General features: G+C 45.9%; 1 protein-coding gene across 1 annotated transcript; it reads right to left on the reverse strand.

Annotated features, from left to right (window-relative positions):
* Positions 1-454: 454 nt before the first annotated feature.
* LOC135917451 (uncharacterized) lies at positions 455-8,863 on the reverse strand. Its single transcript, XM_065451013.2, has 6 exons — positions 8,185-8,863; positions 7,164-7,327; positions 6,040-6,169; positions 3,822-3,965; positions 1,259-1,566; positions 455-1,174 (listed from the first exon to the last, which is right to left on the reverse strand). The coding sequence occupies exons 1-6, from the start codon at positions 8,326-8,328 to the stop codon at positions 808-810; spliced, it is 1,257 nt and encodes a 418-aa protein (XP_065307085.1). The 5' UTR covers positions 8,329-8,863; the 3' UTR covers positions 455-807.
* Between the last annotated feature and the right edge of the window lie 1,174 nt (positions 8,864-10,037).

The raw sequence follows: 10,037 nt of genomic DNA on the forward strand, positions 1-10,037 counted from the left end.
GCTGTACCACAACAGACGCCCCTGCACATTAAGGAAGAGCTTTGCACTATGGACAATTTTATTTACCTGAGTGGCATGGGTGGTTCACCTGGCGTGGGTGGTTGTACTACTCAGTGGAGCAGCCACTTCGGCCATATCTGTACTCCAAGCAACCGAAGAGTGCTATCAGGACCCCATAGATATTCTCATGAAATGTTTTGGAGCTGAAAGTATAATTGTTCAAGAGCACATTAGAAGCCTTTGAGATCCGGTACAGTCTCGTCATCTTTGAATGTCAGGCAACTTCGAGATCTCTATGACCAAGTCTCAGTCAAACTCTTGGCACAAGCCTACACCCATGGGACTCTATTGTGAGTCTTGCTGTCAGAATTGGCGCTTAAATTTCACGAGCTTGGCAAGCCAACGACAGCATCCTAAGTGGTATCAACGGATCAAGCAGAGACTGACTCAGTGCTTCGGATGACGAAAGCAGAGAAAGTTACAAAGTCTTTTGGAGTACTTCGATTAACTTCAGTGTTGAGAAACAGTGACAGCATATGTGCTTCTGAAAACACCAAAAGTTGTCCAGAAAAATAGACATCGCGATCTGTGCAGCATCGCATGATAGACAGTGAAGTGACACTACAACAGTTCGAGAAAGCAATAACTAACAAGGACGGTTGCTATCACGTTCTACTTCCTTGGAAGAAAATGGAGGACTTGGCAGACAATTTATCTGTGGCTACTAAATGCCTTGGCATTTTGATGCACAAGCTCAACAAAGACCACTCACTTTTAGAAAGGCACCACGACACCAAGACTGCAACTTCAGATCACGGCGTCTTGCCAGGAAACACGCCCTGCAGTGCTGTTGAAGTACTGCAAGTATATGTCCCTGACATATCGTGCCATGTGACTGAAGTTGTGTGCCGTGGTGCGGGCCACCTGCATGGGTGGTTGTACAAGTAATTGCCGCCACTGGCCGCTTTGTCGTTGACCCGATGAGCTTACTGAATCCGCATAACCGGGCCAACAATAAAAGTCATCACTCCCTGTGCGCACGTCTATCAGGAAGTTGTGAAGCACGCACAGTGCCTTCACCACCTGCTCAGCATTTCCTGGGCTTTCCCCCATTGGTCTTCCGAGGATCCTCCACCGGGTCACCAGGATTCCAAAAGCATTCTCGACACACCTTCTGCATGATGCACAAAAAGAAGGTTCGCGGTAAATAATGAGCCTTCAGTTCTTACAAAGCAGTGTGGTAAGCATTTTAACTTGCCTTGCTCTGCTGAGGCGGTAATTGAATACCCTTTTGCTGGCCTCCAATCCTCGACCTGGGTATGGCCTCAAAAAATCGGTTCTCAGCTGGAAGGCCTCATCCCCGATAAAGACACAAGGAGCTGGCAAGGCTGTGTTCGGTAGTGGAAGGTCCCGGGGAAGTTGCAGCTTGCCTTTGTCCAGTAACTGCCCGAATATGGACTGCTCAAGCACTCCCCCGTCGCTCTGCTTGCCGTATGCACCCACGTCAACAACAACGAACTTGTAGTTGCTGTCAACCACAGCAAGAAGCACAATGGAATAAGTGCCCTGCAATAAACAAGCAATCACAAGAGTGTACCAGAATGTTGCGGAGAGCATGCACAAGAATATATTTACAAAGCAAGTAGCAGCATAACACACCAACAAGTGTACAACCAGCTCATGCAGTCAGAAACTGCTCCCTGTATTGTCACTATCCAAGCACTGAGCTAAGCACTAATGCCTCCTTTACTAGATTCCTGTCGCGTCGCTAGTCTTCCCATTGGAGCAGAGGTTCCCGTAGTTCAGGGTAGTCGCAGAGAGACGGCGCTCGCAGCCTGCCCACTTTCTGTTGCGGAGGAAGTGACGATTACTAGGCTGGCATGCGCTCGACCAATGGCTTGATGAGAGACCATGAGTACAGCCTCCGGGATCGCAAAAGATGCCGTTAAAATCTCAGAGGCAGGGCTGTGTGATTTAGGTTTGCAGCGGGCACCACAGCTAGCGCACGCAGCCGACCCGGGTGGGGAAGAGTAAAGAGGAGAGGGGCAGGAACCAGCTTCTCAGCTCACGCGGCAGGCATATATAGTAAAGGAGGCATTGTAAGCACCTACACATTACAAATCAGAGCCACTGTTGCCAAAGGCCCAGACAGTACAAGAAAAAGAAAAGAGGAATGAAGCATGCCAAGTCAAATAGCTGTGTGTTATCTGTAACTGTTTGTTTGGGTAGTGAGGAGCTACGGGTCTCTGGTATGGGGAACCAGTGCTGGATAGGCGGCGCGTCGAAAAGAGTGCGTTGCACGCCGCCCTGGCGACGAAACGCGGCATATTCCAGCCACACAACCAGACGCAGCCGTATTGTTCGTATGTTTCCGTTTTCGCGCCGCTTCAAGTGGACAGTTTTTGTAAAGAAGCTAGCGCCATCAAGTGAAGAAATGACGAAAGAAGCTTTTTAAGCTTTATATATTTTTCACAGTGCGTCGCGGCGAGCACGTGTGTTTCTTTAACGGTTGCGTCGTGTATCGATGCCATGCTTGCGTGGCTGTCTGCCTCGAAATCTAGCAGTTATGGCTCTGGTCGTACTGCGCTATGGTTACGTAAGTATTAGTTGGCCTGAAGATATTCCATATTTCTCTGGCTAGACATAAAAAATTCTGATCTTACTTCGCCACAGCAGTCAATGGAGAGGAAAGCTTTATCGCATCAGCTGACTCGCGCAAGCAAAGGTTTGAGTGCTCCGCTGCTTGATCCGTAACAATCCTGGCTACATTGAACACTGATTACATAAATTTGCCGGATGCATCTCAGCGCCGAGTCCTCATCCGCATGCGCATGTTTATAAACAGGTGGCTTAGTCGCGCGTGCGCCTGCACTATGCGCATACAACTCGTATTACAAGGCAGCTTCCCTCCCACATAATTCTTGGCAATGAATGGATAATTTTTACCTTTCGTATTGTTCACTTGGTGCGGTGGCGTTGGAAGGGGCTTGGCAGTGGCATTGCGAAGGAAAAATGGTACATATGCCGGATGGTGCATGCTATTGCTCATTTTGTTTCCGACGAAATACCGACTGCAGATTCTGCTGTTTAGTACTGTCTGCCATGGCTGACCGTCTTCACTATCGAATAAACCAAGGATACACGCGAAATTTGATTTAGAAACCAGCCTGACACAGCTTGACAGGGCAACAAGACGGGAGCTTACTCCGCTCGCCTGACTGCTTGGATCCAACGCCGCCTCCGTTCTTGTTCGTAGGGTTTAGATGGAAAGACGCAGAAGGATACACCCTCCCTCATCCCGACTTAGTTGTGGCACTTGTATACGCAACAGTATCGTCGGCGCCCTTTTGTTTTCCTTCGACTTTAAGGGCACACAACGCAATTTTTGTCCGCAGGGGAGGCTGCATTGTGCACGTTCTGACCGCCAGGGCGGCGCTGCAGGCGCCGTGAAAACTTTAGCGCTGGTTCCCCATTGTGCGTGTGGAATGTGCTAAAGGATGTAGAAACTTCCACAAGAAAAAAATGAGCACGGAGATTAGTGAAAGTACTACAACTCATGGCCTTTGAGGAAGAAAGGTTGGATTTTTTTCTGACACTTCTTTCCGATTTCTACATTTACACCTTATCCAAGCTTTGTTTAAAGCATTCCTTGCACATTGCAAGCTGGTTCATTCCCTGTTGTGTTCCTGGTGTTGTTATTCAAGGCAGAAGATAAGCAGTTGCAGACTAGTTAATCCCACAAGCTTCTTTTTTTCGTTGCAAACCAACTGGCCTGACCCATTGCTTCAGGTTACCTGTTGTATATTGCAAACTATACTAACCTTGTAGTTGAAGTACATGCTTCCTGATTTGGCAGGGCACTTGATGTGCACATGCTTGCCGTCAACAGCCCCAAGGCAGTTTGGAAACTGCCAGGTATGCCCAAAGCCCTCCGCAATCTTCAGCCACGTGGCAGTCTCGGGTTTCTGTATGCGACAAAAAAAAAAAAGGAACATGAAGCAGTTTTCACAGCTAATGGTAGCACTTTGTCAGTGTACTGCAAGCTGAGAAATGCCATTTTCAGATTCACCAGGTGTGTCAGGTGACTGATAACACAATACGGAATGCTCTTATGGGCATGTTGCACAAGCTAACAATGCAATACCTTAAAGCCACAGCTGCTGGTGAGTGTATTATGTGGCCCAATTTACAGCACTCTTAAGAATCAGCATCACGATTGCTTCACCTAATACAGTAATTGCAGTGAATAAAGCTATGTTTTCAGTGTTGTAATACTTGTGTCACAGGGGCACCCACGAACTCCCTTAATGTAATAGAGCGTGAAACTTCCCAAGAAAGTTGTGCCCCAAGTTAACCCTTTCTTTATCACGCTTACAGAAATTGATCGATCTTATCGGCAGTTTCCTACGCATTGTTAAACATTTCCACTGAAATACTACTAGTGACATGATGCACGATCTGAAATGACGACCTCACTTTTACTATTCCTCACATTTGACAATCTTTTTGGCAGGTTAAGGAGTGTAGAAAAAAAAAAAGTAATTCAGTTGTGCCTCGAACACAGCTTTTTGCAGTGCCTGGGGATAACCAGCTCCCGGCAGACGTTGCAGTGATCGAAAACCTGTCATAATAGTGTGTGTGAGCAACTCTTACCTAATGAGCTTTGAAAACAATTTAACAATTCCTCTCTTGAATAGCTTTGAATGGTTAGACTGAAAAGGCAGCAACACATTTGGGAAACATGCGGGACGTAATCAGAAAAACATCAGCGTACCTAAATATCCTAAGCATGTGCTCGACTAATTTTTGTTTAAGCTTGCTGTCAAAGTTTGCTAGAAAGATATTGCGAAGCAGCGGTGCTATACATGACCCGATGCAAACTCCCTTTTTGGGTACATAAAACTTTCTAATGAGTGTTGAAGACAAATACTTGCCTAGCGACTTTAAAAGGCTTCTACACTTACACTACATGTCGCCTGGAAGGGCAGTTCACCAGATTTCTCAACAAATCTCTAAGTGCGACAAGTTCATATTGAGAATTGAGTAGAACCGTCCTTTATGTCAATGGAAAAGGCTACCATGGCTTCTGACAATTCTTGTCAGAGTTCGTCTACCAGGGTCATGAAACTGCTGATGTTGAAAGGGTCACCCGGGAAAAGTGTTCACCTTGCACTGTAGGTGTCTTTATACAGTTCTTTGCCACGCCCCCTCTTCAACCTTTTTAATGAGTACTAATGTTCTAAGCGTACAGTTCGGTTTGTGTTTCCAGAAATAAATGCCTAAAGTTTGTCTCCATCGCATTTCTTTACTGCCTTCCTCAGCTTGTCTAGGTTTGTTATGACCACTGTTAGATATGGAGCTGTTTCCTGCGATTACTTCGAGTTCCCCAAACCACTTCGAGTCGCAGCACAGCTAATTGAGGAATGCCGAAGCAGGAAAGCACATTCCAGAGGAGCGGCCGAGCAAACAAGTTTAAGGCAACAAGTTCACGTGCCAACAAGTTCGTGCGCCGCCGGGATTAGCAGGTGGGCCTCGGACAATGGAACATGAGCAGCCCTCCCCTTCTCCTGGTTAGAAGTGCATTCATTGCCAGTCTGCGAGGCAAGACCACAAAGAGCCGCCAGGTGTGACACCGCGACACGGGCGCCTACCATTGGCTGAAAGTGGCGTCATCGGAGCGGACTCTCCCATTGGTCAAACATGACGTGACTTACAGTGCTCGAAGGGTTTATAAGAAGCCTTCCAGAGAGACCTGAGCATGCTGGGACATGCCCCGATTCCCTGATTCACCTCTCTCGAACTTCTTGCCGCGGGCCGCAGCGTCCGAGTTGCTGCCGGCCCGTAATGACTGTACAAATGTTACTTGTCGCTCACCTCCTTGTAAATAATGTAAAATAAATCCTCCCAAGTTGGGTTTTCATCCCGGAGTCCGTCCCTCAACCCCTACACCACAAGGTCGAATTGCCTTTTTTGTAAGTACAACTAGGGCTTGAACATTGAAAGTGATTGCCTGCAACAGATTTAACAGAGAATACCAACCGGCATGTAGAGCGGCTGCAGTCTGCTCCATAGTGCCCGGCATGTGACCCGGACAGCCATGCGTGCCGTTGATATGCCCACTCTGAACGAAAGGGCGATATCTTGCATGGCATCACCAGACGATAGGTACCTGCAACAGGGGTGAGAATGGCAACTTTAAAAGCTTGTAGCAGACAATTTCAAAATTGTTATTGCTTAAGAACAAAATTTAAAAGAAGTCTCTTAAATTCGTTTCTGACAATTCTCAGGCAGTGGTGTCTTGGCTCCTTTTCAATATCACAGTCTCTTAGAAAACAGCTTGACACATGCACATATTGCCGTCTTGTGCTAATTGCAGTTTCTGTTGGTAGAGGCGGCTCGTGCTCTCAGTCATACATACAGTGGCCAGTCTGGCCCATGGACGCTTTGTCACAGGTAAAGTGAATTTTATAAAGTATACCAACAGTACATTTTACAAACTTGGAATGTTTCTTTCCGCAAACAGGTTTCTTAATTCTTTGTGATACATGGCTGCACAACCTTGATACGTAAAGTTTAGAATCAGCTCTAATGACACCATGCGCACATTGTGCAAATGATAGCTCTAATTGTGTCAGTTTGCGTGTTCAGTCAGAGTCAGTCGCCATTTGTCCCCATTAGTGTGTGCTGCTCATAGCGCAATAACAATGAATGTGCACCAACCAGCCCAATTCATCGCTCTGTTGCTTCATACAATTGTGTCACACAACCAATGGGATGACAAGGATGTGTGCCCGTTTTTGCTGCATCTGTCACGCTCCGCACAACACGATTCTTTTGATTAATTCGTATTATTTCATCTCTTAATCTGCCCATCATGATGGTTCCTCTGCGCCTGCTCCTTAAGTTTCTTTTATGAGCCAAGGGTCTGACATAAGTTAGTTGACGGTAGTGCCTTGTCCTGTATCCTCTATTGTTGTCCTGCTTGTACTAAAACTTAATACTCATAACAACCATCTATCCTGTCAATGCATTACTTTTTTTCTTCCTTTTAGTACTTGCAAATAGACGTTCCGATAATGTAATTGAATGGAAATCGCAGTGGCAAAGTGACATAAAGCTTTTATTACAAATGCAACACCTTACACAAATGTGGTATACATTACCTTAGTGTCATGGCCAGTCGTTCAGCAGGGAGTATTGGCTCTCTGACGACGTGCTTTCTCTGGAGGTCTTCCTTCAAGAGGCTCAGCAGAAAATCGAACTGATGCGGCGTCATACGGTAATACTTCTTGAAGTATTCAATGTCGCCATTACGCATCCTTTGCATCTGAGGAAGAGATGCGCATTCGGTCTCTCTTTAGTGATTACAGCAAGTTGTGTTACCGAAATAGTGCTTCAAGATATATCTTTAGCTCAGGAGCTATTGTAATTACATGAAAATGGAGAAAACGTTTTTCTAGACATAGAGTGCACAGAACTTTATGAGGTCTGTTGTAAAATGAGAAATTCACTAATTTACTAAGTTTTCTTACTTCGGTCATCAATCTCTTTACAAATAGTCTTGGAAATTCCCAAATTGGACAGAAACACTAGTCCTAAGTTTTAATCTGTAATTTAGCAGAATACAAAGCTATGACAATGTATTAAATGCACGTGAACATCTCAAATGTACAAAAGGAACGTATTATATAGCACCACCATCAAACAATACTACTAATTTGCAGGACTTTTGCGAAACACCCGTAAGCATCGTAAGAATTTTTAGTAAGCTGTACTGTTACAGGTTAGAGCGTTCTGACATCTGTTTTCGCTGTAGCGTTGCGATTTGTAAACATCGTGTCTAAGTTAGTTGTACTTGCCAATTTTTCCATGTATGATGACGTACATCCAAATTGTGCTTCCTCTGTCGTCTAGAATTTCACGTTGCCTTTCAAACGCAACCTTAGTCGAATCGGTCTAGCGGTTGTTTTCCGGGAGCATTTCTGCATTTTACAAGTATCTTGCTAGGGAAATCCTAATTGGTCTAGTGCTGAAGCTTCCTTAATGTCAAGGTCACATCCTCAACTATAAAGTAACATTTCCCAGGCATGCAGCAGTGATGGGATTTAGCTATTCAGTCACCATCGCGTTGTACAATTTATTCATTAAAAGTGAAAAATAGTTATCCTTCAGAACGCCACTCACCGTCGTAAAATATTCGCTTTCCGTGTGCCGGTCTCTCCATGACGGCCGCACCCACCACTTTCGCTTTGCTTTCCTCTTCTTCTGAATCAGAAGAACCTTCTTTTTAAGAAGAAGCAGTCTTCTGCGGCGGTCGAGGTGTACCATTGCGAGAATAGCACGAAGCCAACAAGAAGAAGCCAACACACCAACGCTACTCGCCAAGCATTGAGCCCGCGCGTGCTGCGACTAGACCGCAGTTGCCAGCACTTCTATGTGAATCCGTCCAACTTTAGGGCATAGTTATGTCGCATTCACAAACTATTATTTATTCTGGCGAACCATGACATACTAGATTATAATTCACAAGAAGAAACCATAATTCTTGTGTTCAACATAAAAATACACGAGTTTATTAGTCTTGTTTCTGACGTCAACACGGCGAACACCGAAATTTGTCAAGCAACAATGAAAGAGTAAAAATGTGGGCGGAGTTCAGCGGCAAAGCTATTCGTACCCATGTGTCTCGAATCGCCGCATGCGGCAAGACGCACACGACTCGCCGTACGACCGATCGCACGGAAAATCGCACCATGTGTCTCGCGCATAAGAAGTCTAAAGATTCATCGGCGCTAAGCACACGTCGACAATTGAACCTAAGGTCAAAGGCCAAAAAAGAGAAAATTTTGTAAATTCTAGCAATTTCTTATAGCCATCCAGAACGCCAATGGCCGTTGCGAAGGTTAACCTTTAATGACGGCGTTATCAGAGTTTTTCTGTATGTGATGCAATTCACGGATAGATCTATACACCGTTCCCTCATTGAAAATGGTTTCATTTCGAACTAGCATAAATAAGCCCGGATAAGAGGGGGGAAAAGGCCCCTTTTTGATGTTCTTCGGGAATGAGGGATGCTTGATGCACAATGCTATATTTAGTGACTCCTGTTGTGTACGTCTTACACAAGTAACCCCGAAATTATCTTTTTTTTTTAAATACGAAAGCACCCGTGTACTAAGATTTAGGTGGGCGTTAAAAACACCTGCTGGTGGTTTAGATTATTCCGGAGTCCCCCACTACAGCGCGTGCCTCATAATCACATCGTGTTTTTGGCACTTAAAATCCCATAATTTAGCAGCGAAATTTTTGCAGAGTTCCGTCACAACGCACATCAAAATACTCACGGAGCCATTCAAAATCATAAGGAAATCATAACAGAGATAAAAAAAAAACGGCATTATATTGCTTTCCATAGTACTGAGCTACACTTCCGCTTATTACAGAAATTAAAAGAGAAAACAATCTGCGGAAAACAGACCTCAAGCAGCACAAAATTAAATTGAAGAAAAAAAAAGAAAGAAAGAAAAAGTACGGACACGGCGAGGGTTCGCGCTCGCGAACCATATTCCACGCCAGCTGCCGGCATACTGGCTCCTCTGCGATGCTGAGGCTCTTACTCGGGCAAACCCGCCAACCCCTGAACGGGGGGCCCAGAGAGAAACAAACAAATAAATAAGATGAATAAAAGGAAGGCAGAAACAAGCATGTAACACAAATCGGCAAAACGTAACCAGTGCGCGGGGAGCGGGCCACCTGAACCCCGATTTCAGTGGCGAGGGCGAGCGCGGAGGGAGCGCTTGAGAGGGAGGAGGAAGGCATTCATCGAGAGAGAGAGAAAGAATGACGCGAAGGCAAATAAGGGGAAGGGCGCAGCGTTGAGACCCCTCTGGGCGAAGAGCTCCGCGATGAGCCAACAAGCCACACGGCGCGAGGTCGCACGGCGCCGTTTAGCAAAAGGGAGCCGCGCCGCCAGCACAGGTGCAACGGAGGTGATGGGGGAGCCGAGTCAGCCGGGGCTCCGGGTAGAAGGCACGCGC

Source organism: Dermacentor albipictus, chromosome 6 (assembly GCF_038994185.2).
Source record: "Dermacentor albipictus isolate Rhodes 1998 colony chromosome 6, USDA_Dalb.pri_finalv2, whole genome shotgun sequence".
In the NCBI taxonomy this organism is placed as follows: Eukaryota; Metazoa; Arthropoda; class Arachnida; order Ixodida; family Ixodidae; genus Dermacentor; species Dermacentor albipictus.